This window comes from Botryllus schlosseri, chromosome 6, assembly GCF_051294905.1.
Source record: "Botryllus schlosseri isolate E-star chromosome 6, Bs_hap1, whole genome shotgun sequence".
Classification (NCBI taxonomy): Eukaryota; Metazoa; Chordata; class Ascidiacea; order Stolidobranchia; family Styelidae; genus Botryllus; species Botryllus schlosseri.
In genome coordinates, this window is record NC_137241.1 from 5,388,237 (window position 1) to 5,407,018 (window position 18,782).

At 40.6% G+C, this 18,782-nt stretch overlaps 1 protein-coding gene across 3 annotated transcripts in view; it reads left to right on the forward strand.

Moving 5' to 3' along the window:
- LOC145440517 (glucagon-like peptide 1 receptor) overlaps nt 1–15,266 on the forward strand; it is a 35,628-nt gene extending 20,362 nt beyond the window's left edge. For all 3 annotated transcript variants that reach the window (XM_080318143.1, XM_080318142.1, XM_080318144.1), the window contains 9 exons: nt 1,651–1,756; nt 3,592–3,696; nt 6,251–6,393; nt 6,459–6,553; nt 10,180–10,375; nt 11,330–11,480; nt 11,543–11,673; nt 11,744–11,977; nt 13,933–15,266. In XM_080318143.1, coding sequence (XP_080174269.1) covers nt 1,651–1,756; nt 3,592–3,696; nt 6,251–6,393; nt 6,459–6,553; nt 10,180–10,375; nt 11,330–11,480; nt 11,543–11,673; nt 11,744–11,977; nt 13,933–14,391 — 1,620 coding nt within the window. In that variant the 3' untranslated portion in view covers nt 14,392–15,266. The remainder of the gene's footprint in view (nt 1–1,650; nt 1,757–3,591; nt 3,697–6,250; nt 6,394–6,458; nt 6,554–10,179; nt 10,376–11,329; nt 11,481–11,542; nt 11,674–11,743; nt 11,978–13,932) is intronic.
- The last annotated feature ends 3,516 nt before the right edge of the window (nt 15,267–18,782 follow it).

Here is an 18,782-nt window from a genome sequence, read left to right on the forward strand (position 1 = left end):
TAGTCATTCTCATGGTTCAGTCACGCCCACTCAACGTGACTTTCCGAAGGTATTTCGCTATCTGGGATGGCGAGGTTGGAATCAAAAGTTTCCGCATTCGATAAACAAATTATACCGTAAATGCCGGGAGATCGATACAGTCACGCGAAAATTGGATTGGAGGCCATGCTCCATCTTGTCTTGTCGATTCGATCGCGCTGGCTATCTTTGTATTTTGTGACCTGAGATGGTTCTGTGATTCTGCATACTTAATAAAGCGAATGACAGGCGCACATCGTCAGTGGACGTCGTTATGTGCTGCACAGCTGCACACAATGATTGCATTCTGTGAGATAGTATCATTTAAGCTACAACAATTTGGGCCTTGCGTGAAACACCGCGTGTAGCTTGCTAAGTGCCCAGCGGCAGTGACACAAAAAACGCCCAAACATGAAGTGATAAATTGTGGTTCATTCGTGTCTTGTACGCGCACTGGAAATTTTCATCGTCTAAACAACGCCGGTAGGTTGATGAGGTTCAAGTTAAGCTCTCAGATCGATATCACTAAATCCCAAGAAACCGCCGGCGTATTTTTGGACTATTCAAAAAGGCGCGTTGCTGAAATATTTTTTAGTTAAAGTTTCAGTATACCATCATTACTGAAGACAGATGTGAAATTCGTACGTACATAATACGGTCCTGACTGGTCCGAACAGCCGAACACAAATTATTGCGTACGTACATTCGTATGGCGAACGCAAAGTGCGTCGCACAAATTTCTATTAAACTGCCAAGGTGAAATTAATGAAAACTGAAAACTGTAGCGACTCCATTCTAATGGTCTCATGAATAAATTATATTAGTATAGAATAAATTCTCTATTATAGGCCTACCGTATTTTGAGCAATCATAAAGAGGACATTTTGCCGGCAAATAATACGAAAGTATAATTTTTACGTTTGAGTGCATGTTTTACATTTCCTTGGTAAGCAAAAGGTGCAAAAAACAGACAGAAAAACGAACCTGCGTCAGAAAAATTGCGACAGATCCTCGCATGTAAAATGTCACATATGTTACCGAGTACGTCGAACAAAGTTTGCAATAAGAATCAATAAGGTATGGGAATTTGTTGGAAAATATTTAATGAAGCAGCAATTCAACGTGTTTCAATGTTTTTGTGACTTCTATATATCATTTTATAGTATCCTTGTTAATCTTGTCTTGCGACACAATATGTCTGCCTCCTATCCGAGGCGACGATTGGAACTCCGTTAATCGGTCGTCCCATGCGGTAATGCTGTTCTGCAAACTCGGTAATCAGTGGGATTTTTAGGCTCATAGGCGACTGGAGCACCACCCACCCAAAAATACTGAGCAGCTAAATTTTCACCCGTTAATTTTGATAATAATAACTATACGTGTGACCTATAGCAGACCATGACGTTAAAATAATAAATAATGTAATTTTACTGTGGCGGCGATGTCGTAAGAATGTGCCCAGATCGAATTTGGGACAGGCAGCAATTCTCTTGCCAAGTCCAAAAAATTGACATGGCAACTATGAGAGTTTGCCTCAACAGAAAGACAGCAAGCGATGGTTCCGAGTGATATAGGCCGGGCTATAGTTGGGGAATGCTGCACACATTCCATGATTTAACGTTTTCTTTACAGATTAGCCCGTCTGAATTGTCAAAGACAGTCTGCAAGTACTTTCATTACAAAGACCGTTGCGATAACGATTTGAGGGAGTCTCTCAACAAAACAAACATCACTGAAGGTATGGCGTGCGGTGCGCTTTGCATTTACACGGCCCGCAGTGCGTTCATCAAAACAATATCGATTTTATCCCCGGAACGTAGCAAGACTCCTTTAAATATATAATGAAATTGTGAGCAAAGGTGGACAGTAGCGAGATAGGCTACTTTACCTTTTTTGTAGAATCCATGTAGGTTTTGCCTAATTGCCCACTGCTTTCTCAATGGGATATGATGTATACTACTTTTACTTCACTGTATATTTTAAAGGCAAAACTAGACCTACAATACTTACTCGAAAATCGCTACTTCTACTTGTACTTGGGTAGAAATTTGCGACCTTACTTCTACCTTTATTTGACCACCTCGAATTCATTTGAGGCTAATACCTGATGTAAATAGTGGAATGAGTATCAAAGCGGGAAAGACTTTCGTTATTGACAATACATCTATGGGCATCTTTGATTCATAAAAGATTTTTCGGCTTGTTAATGTCGTATCGAGAAATGTTACGAAACACATTCGTGTATGTGCTCATTGGGGTTGTTCAGATTTTTAAAATATTCAGCAAACTTCGGTCTTACCATTCTAAATTATGGTTTCGTGCAGGGGTGGGCAAACTACGGCCCGCGGGCCACACCGATTTGTGCGGCCCACGAAAAGCCCAAGAAACGTATTAAAAATATTGATAAAATGCGTACTAAAAATCTAATTACTGCAAAGACTCGATTCAACTTTTTCTTGTTATATTTCACCACGATAGTTATACGTTATATTCTTATGTATGTTTTTATTTCATTGCTGGTGCCTTAGCACGAGCTCCCGGTTTCAACTGCTAAACATCACAGAAATTCAAAACCGAAATGACTTTTGGATCGCGAGTGTAATTTTACATTGGCCGCTCCAGCAAGAATATTACTTTGAGTGCTGTACTTGGAAAAGCCGATTCGTACGTGTGTTAGGTAGACTCGTTCTCTGTATGTTCATAAGTATTTATATTTACAAAATCTATACATTATAATGGGGGCGTATTTAAAGCTAACATGGTTATAACGCTGCCAGCATTGTGTGTCCTGGAGTTGAAACAAAAGTAGAATCAGCAAATCTAAACAGATAACTGCTCACAGATTCAATTCTCCATCCTGTTCTAAGAATCGGGACAAACGACTTTTCTTTCTAGTTTTAAAAACTGGTTATTGAAGTTGACCAGCTTATGAAATCTCGCCAATGTTTCTGACGCGTGTACGATATCATCAAATCAATGGTTGGATTGTTTTTAATGAACATATATATTATTTCCATATCCTCACTGTATGAACAAATATCAATATTGAATTTTGGTTTACAATCCCAAAATTATGTAGCTCGGCCCGAGAATGGATTAAGATTTTGAATGCGGCCTGCGAGCAAAAAAGTTTGCGCACTCCTAATTTAGTGTATAAAATCACTTTTACGGGCGATTTTAGTAATCTCCCGTGATTCCAAGATTAATTGAAATCTCTCCAAAATTCGGAAGTCACGGCCGCCAACACATACTGATTGTATTACTTTGTCCAGTCCACGACCGCACAAATTTCCTCCTACTTCAGCATGCGGCGCCCCTGGTCTAAACAGTAAGCGGCCTCAGCAATGTCCGTATAATTATGATCGCGAATAATCGTAATCGGTGTGTGCAGCAGTAACAGTGATCGGTGGATTTAAAGTGATACCTTAATCGCTACAACACCGCGGCCTATCCAAAGGATTATATTATCTAGCCCTAATTGGAAAATCGCGATACCTCTCTCTGTATATCTGTTGTAAGAATGGCACGCCGACTGATGGCGATCTGCAGTCAACTGAGCTTTACTCTCTTCAGGATCACATTGTCTTGGATCGTTCACGCATAATATATGTTGGCCTCATACTCCAGCAGGAAGACCGATTGAAGTCCCGTGCCCCGACTTTTTTGGAGGGGCGAACGGTGAGTGAAACAGTGCACCATAAGCATGGAGCTTGCCAATTGCGACGATACGGCTGTTGTGTTTCTAGGGCTGTTCAGAAAAACGCTTTTCCTTCAGATTTCACTGGCTACTTAATAACATTGTTAGATTGGTTAAAAAACGTTGCACAATAACTAAGACTCAATTCCAACCAGTAGAAGCCAGATTCTTGCAGTAGAAAGTTTTGAATTTATCATTAAAAATTAAAAAATTAAATTTCAAAATTTTTCTGTCAACCCCATAAAAATGCTAGGCTGTCAGTAGAGATGATGCATACCCAATGTGATTCAATTCCAACCACTGGAAGCGAAGTTATTGCAGTAGAAAAATTTCTAATTCCATGATTTTATAATAAATAATTAGAGATTGAGTCACCGTAAATACTATTTTATTCAAATCCAAATTTTTCTACTGCAATAACTTCGCTTCTAGTGGTTGGAATCGAGCCGAATTTGGTGTGCATCATCTCAACTGACAGCCTAATAATTTTATAGGGTCGACAGAAAAATTTTGAAAATTTTTATTTTTTATTTTTCAATGATAATTCAAAACTTTCTACTGCAAGAATCTCACTCCTACTGGTTGGAATTGAGCCAAAGTTGGTGTGCAGTCTTTTTTTTAACCAACCTAACAATTTTATCAAGTAGCCAGTGAAATCTGAAGGGAAAGTTTTTTTTAACAGCCCTTACTGTTTATATATCTTCGAGTGTCTTAGCGAATGAAAAGAACAGAAACTGTAAAATGAGTTGGACATGCGTGTCTTTTAGAAATAACGTCAATGTGAGGTGTTTTATTGCAATAAGCATGTATGCTATACTAGAGCCGAGCGCTGGAAGTTTTGCTATGAAATATATACAGAATTCTTCGAGGCAGCTTGTAAGAACATTAATCTTCATTACGTGCAAGCGCGCGGATAAATCATTCTTTCAAGCATCATATATGACGGCACCGCTGTTAGCTGTAAGACACATTTTTATCGAACCTTGTGTACCTGCGTTGTTTTGATTTTTTTCCTCATAACAGCACCTTTCACCATATACCATTTGGACACCCTTATGCTCCGCCGGTTATTATAAACTAATCAACAAAACCACACACAAACTGCAAGAGTTAAATGAGCGGGATACTGAACAAACGCGCTAGAATATCGGGCCGTAATTCAGTCATGTAAGGTTAGAACAGATGATGAAGTAACAGAACATATACTTTCAGAGATGGTCATTGGTCAAAATACTTATTGAGCCCGCTGAAATAGAGGTTGGGTGGAAGCCTTGTTCTACTCTATTACAAGCGGAAGTATAGTGATTTTCGAGTCAAGCCAAATAGAAGTCTGAAACACATATAATATGATAAATAGTTAGGCCTAATACAAGCTCACCTATTTAAATTGGGACTAACAGATTCACCAAATTGATCAACGTGTCTGCAAGAAGAGAGCGTCAGACATTGTTAATTGACCTGCCACAATTACAAACACAAGAGTCCTCATGAATTGAACACCTGACCTGAACTGAACATCCACTCTGATGAACTTGATGGCTGAAGCGCAGATGTTTCCACACGTAGTGGTATTTGTCCTCGTAACGAAACCATACGTTTATATTGTTGCCCCACACCCATACAATTATACGCATGTCGTAGATGCATTGCACAAGACAATCTGGATATTGCGAACAAAACCACTTACGCTGTGAAGTAATCGCCATACATAATCAACAACAACGACACAAATAGTGAAAGTTGAAGAGGGCTACTCTGAAATTTGAAATCGTAAACCTAGGTGTATTTCGTTTCTGACCACCACGGCAGATAGAAATCACGAGGTCTAATTAATGACCGCCATGATTAGCAGAGGTCATACAAGCTTATTATTAATATTATCTGAAAAGTGGCGCTTATGGCCGATTCCGTCTTTTGCACCATGTGCGTGATGTCTAGCAAAGACAGGAGTTCACATATCATCTGCATGTAACGAATTCGAGATTTAGATCAATTGCACAATTAACACGGCGGTGTACACTGTACAGTACATACACCAGGGTTGTAATGACTCGAAACTAGGACAGCAAAGACAGACATTTCATTGTAACTTCGAAGGATAGTAAAGTTTCCACATTGTTGGTATTTCGTCTTTCAGTCCTGATACTTGGAAAATAGGGCCAGAAACTGTTGGGACCGAGGAAAATTACGATATTATGAATGCAAGCCATTCTATATCCCTCAGGTAGAGTTGAAAAAGTGGGTTGAATCGGATTGAACTCAAAACTGAATAGTAAACACAATGACTTGGACTCGGACTCGGAGTAATTACTCGGTGGTGAATAAAAATGACTCGAATTGACTCCAGTTAAAACTATAAAAGTGAGATTGACTTGTGACTCGGAACCTTGTGACTAGGTTACAACCCTGACATACACCCATACACGCCTATACAGCTAGTAACTTAAATTATATATTCTTGTCACCATGCCGACGAACAGAAATCAACTGCTTCGTGCTTTTTGTCAGGTCTTTAATCCGTAACCTTTTTAACAGAGACCATTTCCGCCATCAAGTTTTGCACGGAGAATGGGACTTGGTTTGCGTCCTTTGATCCAATAACAGGGGATAAGATTGAGTGGGCGGCAGTAGAAGACTGCCTCCAAAGCGAAAACATCAGTGAATCGGATCAGATAGACGTACGTTTTGTATTAGTAGTGTCGGCGAACCATACATGTTTCGTCACTGGTTCTCATTTTTTCAGGGTCTTCTGGAAAATCTGCGAATAATGTACACGGTCGGCTACACGGTGTCGTTGATCTGTCTCGTTCTTGCTCTCATGTTGCTGTCATTTTTCAAGTAAAACACACTTTAATACAATCTGAACGCAATATCTCGATAGAATATCATTTTTTTTCGGTTATAGACCTAAGGACGCAGATAAAATTTACAATTCAACATTTTTCTTCTTCTCTGGAACATACAGTATACTGTACACAGGCGTGCCTCATGGCGAGACTACAGAGACTGTACTGTACACCATGATTTAAATGAGACTATTTCAATTTCGTTGACTCATTTCCAGCAAATCAGTGTCATATTAATTTTTCATTAATTAGCAATTTCATTATCTCAGCGCTATCACAGGCCAGTATCAAGATGTAAACATGAGAAAAAAGAATCACTTTCCCTTCAGTCATGCCTGGAACACGATGTTTGTTCATATCGAACTGTCGAAATTTGCCACCGTAAATACTATAAATCCAAAAATGGTCGAAATTTCACTTTAAGATTGCACGGCCTGTACTGGTCGGAATTGACCCAAATTTAGTGTGTGGCGTTTATTTAGGCAAACTGACAATTTTATCATCAAGCGAGTGGGATTTTGAAAAAAAAAAATTTTTAACAACCCTACTGTACACTGTACAGCAGGGGTGTCAAACACACGGCCCGCATCCGGCCCGCCAGGTGATTTCATCCGGCCGGCGAAGCAATTCTGAGTATATTGAAAATTGCGTGTATTATCCAGCGCATTTCTAACAAATGTGAGATTTGTAGTAAGAAATACTTCGCAACTTCGCAAGACCAGCTAATGTCGAGTATGTTCATAGGCCACGTTATAACCCCACGACAGCGGTGTTGTGGTTTCTAGTCATCATTAGAAGCTAATCGCTGACATTAAGCTTACGATATTTTGAGATCCGAATAACAAGGGGACACTTTTTGCAAGTCACAAAAGATATGATACTGAACCAGAAACCGGTTATTTAAAAGGTTTTTACTGGAAATATTATTGGGTTGTATAAATGAAGGTTTCATTCAACCCGACTCCCGCAAGACCTGCTCCCACATACATAGGTTACGAGAACGTAGGTTCGTCGTGATGTTCCCTTTAAATGCGAGAACCCATATGATCACTTGCGTAGGTGAAGCCAAACATAGTCACTGCAGCAATCTATATAGGCCTACCCACTCTAAGCTGTTAGCGAAAATTTTGAAACCTTCAATTAGTATTGGTATTTTCTAGGGATGGTGTGAACCTCTGAAAGGTTCAGGTTCGTGTGAACGCGAACATTTTTGAAAGGTTCTGTGTGAACGCGAACGTGAACCTCGTGACGTCACGTGATGTCACATTGCTAATTCCAACCCTGTCTTTCAATGAAGTGATAGCCTATATTAATGTGCACGATACCCAGCGTAGACTCGGGCCACATAATGCCACAATGCTGAAGTACATATTGGTGTTTTAGGTTGCTAAATGTATCAACCTATAGGCAATCAGATGATACAATACTCCCATAAAATCAATATCATCCGTCGCTTTGCCAACAATTTCGACGAGGACTTATCCAGGGAATATAAGCTTACGCCTTAACGGTCTTGGCCATACCGGACAATGTATTCGGCGTCTGAGTGTTGCTGCATTGATATTGAGCAGAGTGTAAAACAGGTTTCTATACTTGCTACCGATATTAGGCTACCCCACAAGTTATACAGCTGTAGCCAATACCTCAATCGCGCGGATTTGGTTTTAATGATACAGTTAACATATGAAGTCAAGATTGACCTCGTACGCCTGCTAGGTTTGTTACATCAAAAAACGATATCAATCTCATTGATTGGTTGAATAAGCATCATTCGCTGACTACATGTAGTGTAGTTTGCTCGTGATGTTGTGTGATTGCGGGTTAAGTTCACAGCAGAGAGTCACTAAATATTCACAAACGGAAAGCTGGATGTTTCGAGCAAACTTTTGTAACGGGGCAAGTAATTTTTTTCAGGATTGTCAAGGTGCATACTCGTTTTGTGTTGATTTTTCTATATATAGAGTGACCCGCAGTTAAAATGCAATAAATTCGAACCAAATGTCATAATGAAGTGAAAATTGTAATATATGAAAAAGGTTCACAGTGCAGAACCTACCAAGGTTCTGTTGTGAACGCGAACTTCCAGATTTCCGAGGTTCACACACAGAACGCGAACGTGAACCTCACGTTCACACCATCCCTAGTATTTTCTATTGATGTTCATGAATGACTATATTTTGAACATTTTTCTCCCAAATTCACAAAATTTGCATTTTATTGTTCCAAATTAAATCACGAAACGAGAGGTGGGGCACAGACGGGCCAGACCTCACCATTGATAACGCAATTCATCGTAAATAGCGTAGAATTTATTATAACTTATATTATTCCAATGTAACTGTCGCACTGATTCCGAAAATCTAAATACTGATCTACTTCTCAATTCACAAAGTATCCGGCGGCAACATATAACGTTGCGCAACACGCCTATTTTATCGCCGGTAGAGCTATACTTGCAAATCAAGAACGTGGATAGATATGGCGTTGTTTGTAATTCGAGTTTGTAACGTTTGTAACGGCAGTTCATTTCGCGCAGTAGATCAGGAAGACAACGTGTGTTTTAAAACTCGTTGTCATATTGGTCAATTGGTGTCGCCAAGTCTGCTATTCTCTTTGATCAATTCACGTATCGCGCAATCCAAGATTTCCAGTCGGGTATATAGCGGGGTGGGCTACATCGATTTCGCGAGTGATATTGGTCGCCGGCGCGACAATAACGTAAATTTGAGGATTTTGAAAAGAGGTCGAGACCGTATACCTGAAGACGACATTGCCTTTACCTCTCAAAGACATGTTTATACTGCCACGACAATAATTGTTCTGGTCGTGATGAAAATTTACTAACAAGTCGTGGCAATATTGATCAAATCAGTACAAAAATAAACATTTGGCGAAGAGCCATATCTTATACGCAAAAGAGCCATATATATGGCTCGCGAGCTATAGGTTCCCCACCACTGTAATATACTATCGTGAATATAGGCTTGATAATGTAATAATGAAAACCAAGGGCATGGGTTTTGAGGTAATATTTTGGAATCATTTGACTGGTGCGACCCGCTAGCGATCTGAAGTTATGAATCCGGCCCGCGACGTCAGTTGAGTTTGACACCCCTGGTGTACAGTCTCTACAGTCAGACCTACTGAACTGACTCGCCATTGCTGCATCGAATAGGATGTGCTATTTCGTCATTACAGGAACAATGTATTAGAAGCCATATGACGTCAATTCCATTGCTAGAAGCGTGTCGCCATTTAGCGGTGAGGCTGCAGAAGTCGTTATTTGTCACTTTGTTACTTATGTATACAATAGTTTGGTCGGTATCCAGGTTTTAATGGTTGGACCCAATGTTCCCTCAAATTTTTCACGAGTCTGCGTGCACTCATCAACTCACTACGCGGCCCCCAGACAACAGTGCCTATAACGACGTAAAAAAAGGTCATCACTTCAGCTTTGTTTTGCGCAGCTTACATTTTCTGTGCGCAGAGACCATGTCAGCACTGCGCAATTGCGCACGTGCGCAGCTTATAGAAAACATTCCTTGGACCCTGTCCGGCATACTATAGGATTGCATAGAAAATCACATGAAAACTGCAATAAATTCGTTTTCCGTTTAGGAAGCTACATTGCACACGAAACTACATCCATATGAACCTGATGGTTTCGTTCATACTGCGCTACACCGTCATTCTGGTGAAAGACAGCGTACTGGACTCGCACTACAATATTGACGGGGTGCTGACTGGACCAGACCTTAATATGGACACTCTACGTCAGTATTGTGATGACGACGATACCACAGGATGGGTTCTGGTAAGGAGAAAACTGTTTATTGAATTCTGAGTTGGGGTGTCCGACGGGTATCGAATTTGCTTATATTGCTCAGTGCTGATGTGTCGCCGACAGACTTCTGCAGACTACTGGATTTTCAAAATGCGCAACTAGAACTAGAAGTTAAAAACTTTAAAAATCTGAAATTAACTAACTCAAACACAACTAACTAAATTCCGAATCTACTCATTAATCTTTCTTTTATCGGAATCAGATCGGATTGGCTCCAAATGAGAGGTGTTTCGACGCCCAAAACCCACCCCTGGCTACGCCATGCACTGTTAGTATAGTGACGACTCTGAGCAAGCACTGTCTGCAAGAACATCACACAACAAAACACCGGGCATCACGATTCACGCCAGATGAGGACACGTGTTTTCTAGTTGTTTGGAAACTAAATTGTTCTTAAATGCGCAACCATCACTAGAACTAGAACTACTCACTCATCAAAATCCGCAACTATATAGAACTAGAACTTGAACTACTAAAAACACTAGCTAGTTAACCGCCAACTAGATTTGTAGTTGGTACAGGTTTGGTCGCTCCTCAGGAATAACAGCTGTGTCGTGTGCTGTCGCCATTTTAAAGAATTGGCGTACTCCGGGGCACGAGAAAAATGTAATTCTTACATCTTTACCGCCATATCTACACTTCATGCCCAGGGATTAACAATTATGCGCTTTCCGTGCACACGACGTCACTAATTTCGTGTCTAGACCAGAATAGGTAAATACAGATTAGCGTAAGGAATCAATTCGTAAATTTTCGGCTGATAATGCAAATGTCACTGGCATGAGATATTCGACGAGATCAAAATTCGAGAGAAACATAAATTAGCGTGAAGTGAACGAGTATCATAAGTTCATAACATTACTCTGTAAGCATAGAACGAGCATTTTCCATTCAAAACACGCCAGCACTGTAATTATTCCGCAGACGAGATGCAGACTTGTCATCACCTTGATGCACTACGCCGTCACTGCCAATTATTTCTGGCTGTTAGCTGAGGGATTGTACTTGCAAATGTTGCTGGTTTTCGTGATGTCCGAGAACAAATACTTCGCAGGTTTCATGGTTTTCGGGTGGGGTGAGTACTTCACTTATAGCCATACGTTTGCAACTATCGAACAACCTTTTATGATCGAATAGGAGCGCCATGGATATCTATTCTGGTGTGGGTCGTGCTACGAATGAACTTTGAGAACAAGGGATGCTGGGATATGAATATGGATATGAATATTTGGTGGACGATACGAGCTCCAATCATGATTTCGATTCTTGTTAGTATATCTTTAAATATTCATTTGGTTGAAGGGCATGCTATAATTGGTGGAATTTGCACAATTACAGGTGAATTTCTGCATGTACATCAACATCGTCAGAATGATTGTCTCCAAACTCAGAGCCAACAATATGGCGAGGACAGATAGGAAATTACGACTTGCCAAGTCCACCCTCGCTCTCATACCTCTGCTCGGAATACACTACATAATTTTCATGTTCTTGCTGGACGAAATGGCGACCGGTTCCGACCCCGGTTTGCATCTAAAACTGGCCTTCGAGTTGTTTTTCAGTTCAATTCAGGTTAGTATCCGAAATAATGATTAGAATATTTGTATCGGCTGGTGGAACTGTGGAACAAAGTGATTAGCAGTCATCAGCTAAACTGCTGTCACCATAGGGCTAGGGTTGCATTTAAAACGAACGGCGTTTTAAAACACTTTGTTAAAACATGCTTTATACCTGGGGTCACCAGCACGCGACCCGCGATGTCATATTTTACAGCCGGTGCTCTGATTCGAGATGCCGGAAGAACGAGAAGTAAAGCATTTAGAAATGCTGGAATTTATTTCAGTTTCAAAATGTTGTTGTTGTTTCAAAATAAGCTATTCGCCTGTACCCAGCATCAATATTCCTCTCTAGCTGAAACGGTTTTGACGCTGCCAACAACACGCCATCGAGGAAGAATCAGCCGATATGAATGGGCATATCGCCTTGACGTTCAATGACCCATACACTGCCAAGACCAAGTCGCTTAGAAAACGGCTTAGGGTTTTCCCACGAGATCAAGCTTTAGGAAAAGACATTCTTTCAGCTGTAGTAACGTGTCTCGCCCGCCCCAATATTGATTCCTTAGTGCAGTGGTTCTCAGCCGGGGGTCCACGAAGCAATTTAAGGGGGTCAGCGAAACCTTCAAATTTGCAAAATGTGTGATAACTAGGACGAATTTTTGACATTTCAAAAAGAGTCAAAATTTAGTCAAAATTGTAGCGTTAGGTCAAAAAATGTCAAAATTGTTCACAAAGTCAAAATTCTTTTGCAACCTGCATTTCGTTTGTATCATAGATTTTGTACTGTCGGTGAACTATTCATTTGACATTTTACAGCTTGTAACCTACTTTATAGGCCTACCGTTGTAGACGGTCCATTGTCTGCTTATTGTGGATCATAAACATTCAAATGAAACAAATAGGTTGACATGGTGTTCTGCTCAGCGTGCCGCAATATCCTAACTGAAGTAAGACTGCGTGGGCATTGCATGGCTCTTATATCAAAAAGTGCATGATGAAAAATTGTGATGTAGACAGTAGACAGCTAGACACCATTGTCAGAATGAAGCAACACGGTGTGTCACCTGCAGTGTACGCACAACTTCGGTGTTGTCAGCCAACAACTGCTACTGTTGAACGTTCTTTCTCCATTCTTGGCAAGCTACTTAGTAAGGAGAGACACTTTCTACCTGAGAATGTAGGAAAGTATCTTTCGTTGTACTACAACAAATGTTAAATCTTTCTATCATAATATGTGATGTAACTACCGGAATTCTTCATAGGGCCGGATTTCGTTAAAATAAAGTTTTTTCATGTAAAAATTTGTCAGTTTTTGAGTCAAAAAAGTTTTTTCAGGTCAAACTGATTCGTAAGGACAGACAGTTCCAACCAGAAATGGAGATAATATAGTACAATTCTTACATTATGTGGGAAAACACCTAATTTTCATACGTTGGTCAAAATTTGGTCAAAATTACGTTTTTTAAGGTAAAAACTTGTCAAAATATTGATTTTTAGGTCAAAATCTTCCTTTTTTCAGGTAAAACAAATCATCCTAGGGATATCCTAATTTATATTCTTTTAGTTATTATTATTAATATCTGAGTACTTGAGGACTTTATTTTATACGTTCTTGAAGTAGTCTTTACATGTCTTGGAAATAGCTACTTCTACTTCTACTTGAGTACTCTCCAGGTTGTTATGACAATTTCACTCATAAAATCGATCCAAGCACATCCCAAAACTAATTTCTATTTCACGAAATCCAAAGTGAAAAAAGTATGCGATTGCCGAAAAACTTGAACAGAAATGGAATTAATCTAGCGTCATAACCACTTGAGTAAGTAGCACAAATACCCAGAACCTACTTAAGCACTTCGAAAAAGTACAAGTACTTCGTCACTGTAGAAAAGTGAGCAGGATATATGCCGCCATAACCAGCAAGCCGTCTAACAGAATGGTGGGATAAAGTCGAAGTTAATTTTTCAGGGAGCAATGATCGCGATCCTCTACTGCTTTCTCAACAACGAGGTCCGTGCCGAGGTGAGTCGCGCCTGGAACCAATGGCGCAATCACCAGCGCCTCCCTCGCGGCGGGTCCACGTTCCGCAAATCGTCCACCATCGGAAGCACCAATAACTCAACTCAAGTCACGATCATGTACTCCCGCAATTCTGGTACCGCCAGCGAGATGCCGCTTCTGGGCGATTCCACCCGTCGGCAATCGCACAAGTCCACCGATTCTGAGACGGACAGCAAGGAAGATTCCGTCTGCCACTCTAAGACCAACGGCAACTACGTGTCGGTGAACATGATTGGTAATAGGGACAAGACGAACGGTTTGCTGACGAGCGTCATACCAGAGATGCGTCAGCAGGACGGGAAGGAAGTCGGCAACGGCGACCTCGAACTGTCGCTGACGCGGGATATGCTGTTGCGAGAGACTTGACTGTTCAAGACTGCTCTGGAGCATGTTGGATCAAGCAGCAGCGGCTGGCCGCCATAATTCCCTGCTTGCCGAATAGCTGAATCGCGAATACCCTGGGGTTGGCTGGTGGCGCTGCCTGTAGTATGTCGACCATATGGTCGAATTGGTCATATGCGTGAGCTGGAGAAGATATTTTAAAACTTAATTCCAATTCTCGAGACTGTGGCTCAGCCCATTTATGCTCTATGCTCCTGCAAGCAGGCGAGGAGCCTGCCCATAGGCTCCACTTGAGACTGAGGTCTGATCCAGGCTTTAGGCTCCTGCAGTAGGTGAGGACTGAGGAGCCTGGTTAGCCTCCGCTGCAAACTGTGGCTCAGCCCGTTTAGACTCTAGGCTCCTACATCCAGGTGAGGAGCCTTGTTAGCATATTCTTGATACTGTGGCTCAGCCGATTTCGGCACTCGGCCTGAAGGAGGTGAAGAGCCTAGTTAGCCTATAACCAATAACCATGCTTGTAATGTACCGGCATTTACGGGAGCAGCCGATTGACCTGAATACTGGGGCAAAAGGACGAATACAGCTTGAATATATGTTATGTGGCCGGGAACAATATAGCTGCAAACCGCTACTGCCTCAAAAAATTTAAATACTATGTATTTGCGTTCTGGTAACGAGTCTGGCAACTGCGGCCAACGTTCGAAAATGTTAGTTAATGCAGTAACGGTACGGTGGTACATTCCGTTTGGTACAATGCACTGTGAAAATGATACTATATGAACCCAACGTTCCTCTTGGGATAATTTCGTTTTTAAACTTCCATTCTGTAATTCATGATGTTGCAACGATGATTTTATCGCTGGAAATAAAATTTGCTGGGAGCAAAACATTTTCAACGAGATCGCGTCCCAATGTGAAAATCCCTACCTCTGATGGGACAGGGTCGTATTTCACCGACTGCTGGTTACTGGTACACGGCTGTATGAGACATCTGTTTGCAAGAGAGCCGTAAGTCTACTTCGTCGGCCCACGAGTGAAATTGTGCCTGTGTGAGCATGAGCATGAGCACACAGGGATTAGGCCTACATACGCTGGCCTTGGGAGAAACAAGGCGTTGCAGCACTGGGGATAATTCAAGCAGGTTCCGTACTCTGATGAAGGTAAAATTTGTCAAATATAAGCTCTTTTTATAGTAATATAATCTTATATATAGATTGTGATCTTCTATTGCGAGTGCGGTTACAAAAAGACCTGGATATGACATGCGAGTTTCGTAATAATGATTTGTAAACAGGGTCCTTGTTTAAAGCATGTATATTTTTAGCCATCACCACCTATAGGGGAAAGAACAAAATATTTGGCTCATCTGCTTGAATGTGCAACGGTGCACGATACATGAATTCAATAACTGTTTTCACGAGATAAAATCACACGGCTGTCTGATGTATGTTACTAAGCAGTAAAATCTGAACTTTCGTGCTATCTTTAAATAAAATGGCGATATCTTACCGAGAATTTTAGAAGAGGGCATTAATTGCCGAATCAAGCATTATATCAATTTAACCCAGGTTTTCTATTACAGACGCTTCATTGCTAAACAATGCTTGACTTTCACACTAAATGTCAAATTTTTGTTTTACTGAACGATAATAATACAACGAGAAACTATGATTTAAGGGTTAAAACGCCCACCGAAGCCACGTTTAACCACAAGATCGCCATTTTTCGTGAATCACTTATGAAGAGTTTTATTGTGTGTACCGCTACTCTAACCACACGCGTTGAAATTCTAATTGGCATCCCTTAAATATGACATTTCAGTTGGTTGTCAACGCCATTTTTAATAAAAAAAAAGGTGTCGAAACGACTTGCAGTAACAGAAAATAATGCCTATTATCATGTTCTTTTATATATACTTGAGCAAATAGAAAAAATAGGTATTATTGGATGTGAATGTTTGTGGACATTGCCTGATAGCAGTGGTTCTAAGTAGGGCTGGGCACAATGATTCGAGTACTCGAATCTGAATCGAGTATTAGTTTTAATGATTCGAGTCGAGTAATAAAATACCATTTTTTCGAGTACTGAAATAATACGCTCATCGCAACTGAAAGTAGATTTACTACCGAGAATTATAGTTTTGATGCCTTTCTTTCACTGAGGAAGCCTTGAAACCTTGATTAGCCGTGTTGCAGCATACGATACCTAGTACAAAGCTACGAACGTTACTGGAGATAACACATTTCCGAAGTCATGATCATCCCACAACATTGTCAGCAAGTGCAATGAAATCGGTATTGTCGAAAAAATGCAACTGTATCTTCAATGTGAAGGATCGCAGGCATTGTGTTTCTTTTGGTGGCCTAAAAGGTACATATTTGAACTTTGACATGGTACATCCAGTTGTGACGTCATAATAAGTGATACTCGAATACTCGACTCGACTCGAAGCGTAATACGTGATTCAGAATCGAATCACTCAGGTACTCGATTTTGCCCAGCCCTAGTTCTAAGCCGGGGGTCTGCGAAGCCTCCAGATATGAAAAATGGTCGATACCCTGATTTGTATTTTTTTCGAATTGGAGAAATCACTATAGACAGTTTCGTTTCATAACTGCTAAACTTCAGAGCTCACATAAACAGAACGGCTGTCTGAGATGAAATATATTCTAATGTGCAAATTTATTTTAATTGTCAAATTTCCAATAGCCTACCGATGCAAACATATTGCTATTTAGAGATGTTTTGTGGACGTTTTGGGAAAAAATGCTTGAAAAAATCCATTTTCTCCTGTGATAAACCGCTATTCCAGAAAATCTTCAAGGAGCTGCGCTAGCCAGAAATGACTAGATTGAACGTTATATGTTCATCAAAGATATGTTTCTCAATTTCGATGCCGTATATGTTGAGATCATACCGACAGATGTCGTCAGGCGCGTTACACGTTAATTAGGGTTACCATATTACCATACGTCCTCTTTTAGGAGGACTTGTCCACCTTTTCAGGTTTTCAAAATGTCCTCCAAGGAGGCCTAAATGTACTCCTTTTTGGCAATTCGTCCTCCTTTACAACTTTTAGAGCTAAGATAGTGGATAGATTCGAGTGAAAATGAGCCCAAATGACGCTAAATAGGAGATTCGTGGTTCGAACAAAATTGATGGCCTTTTTTTCTTTTAGTCAACCAGCCACAATAATGTCGTGGAAAATTTACCATTTTTCCGGATTTTACTCCAGTATTCCAAGTCTGAAAATTTTGAAAAAGTGTCCTGAATTCCCGATTCCAAAATGTGGTAACCCTAACGTTAATAGTACATTCGCCAGAATCGCCACCACCTCCTTGGTGGAAAGGCAATTTCGGCACTCCTTCATATCAAATCGACTGCGCGGATTTCCAAAATACGACCGCGTTTATCAAGAAAGGCAGCTACAATTCGCTTCGAAATACCAAGTTTTTCTATAGTTTCTATATAAATAATATGATGTAGCCTACTTTAAAGAAACGTCATTTTGCTGCTGAGATATTTGAGCTACACAAGACTGATTACGGTTGCACGAAAATTGAGCTGAATTTAAAGTAGTGTGTGTGTGTGGGAGGGGTCTCTCTGTAGGTTAGTGGCTGTTGGATGGGATGGAAGACTATTGAGTCAAGTCGTTTCGACTTCTCCATATCTCTTCATTTATCGCAATCTGTTGGTGTTTTGAAATGATGAAAATATTATTAAACTGAACTGATTGGACACGTGATTTTGAAATTGCTTTGAAAGTCGGATTTAAGCAGGATATTTACACAAAAATACGTAAAATAGCTGAGTATTACAGTAATTTAGTTATAAGCGGGATTTTTTTCGAACTGTAGGCTAATCGCCAGCCTGATTCGGATGGATTCGGATACCACAATTTGAAAATCTGCCCATCTGGTCATCTTAGTCATCTCTGCTGGAAGTTCGATTATTATTGAGTACTAACCTATGAAAAGATAGTTAGATGCGCAACTCTAGTCGTCAGGGTACTTTACAAACAGGGTACTTTACTGCTTCGCGGGGTGACAGCGGCAATATCGGAAATCCGGTAGCTGGCGACTCCTGCGCAAAATCTAATGAAACTGGTCTTAATCGAAATCTGGATTGATTCAAACAATCATACCAAAGTGATAGGCCATTGTGATAGTCATTGTGTTGCGGTGTTCCGATTATTCGAAACAACGAGGATTCCAGACAGTAGGCCTATCTACATGTCGCTAGATGTCCCGACAAATTACCCGACGTAAGGTGACGCATTCGTGCGTCACTGACGACGTAAATTTGTCGGGAAATCTGTCGGACAAAATTGTCTCCCGAGGTTACCCGATAAAACACCAGGGGAAATCGCGTATATCGGGTAACGGAAACGTTCGTCCTGAAATTTTAGTTTGGTT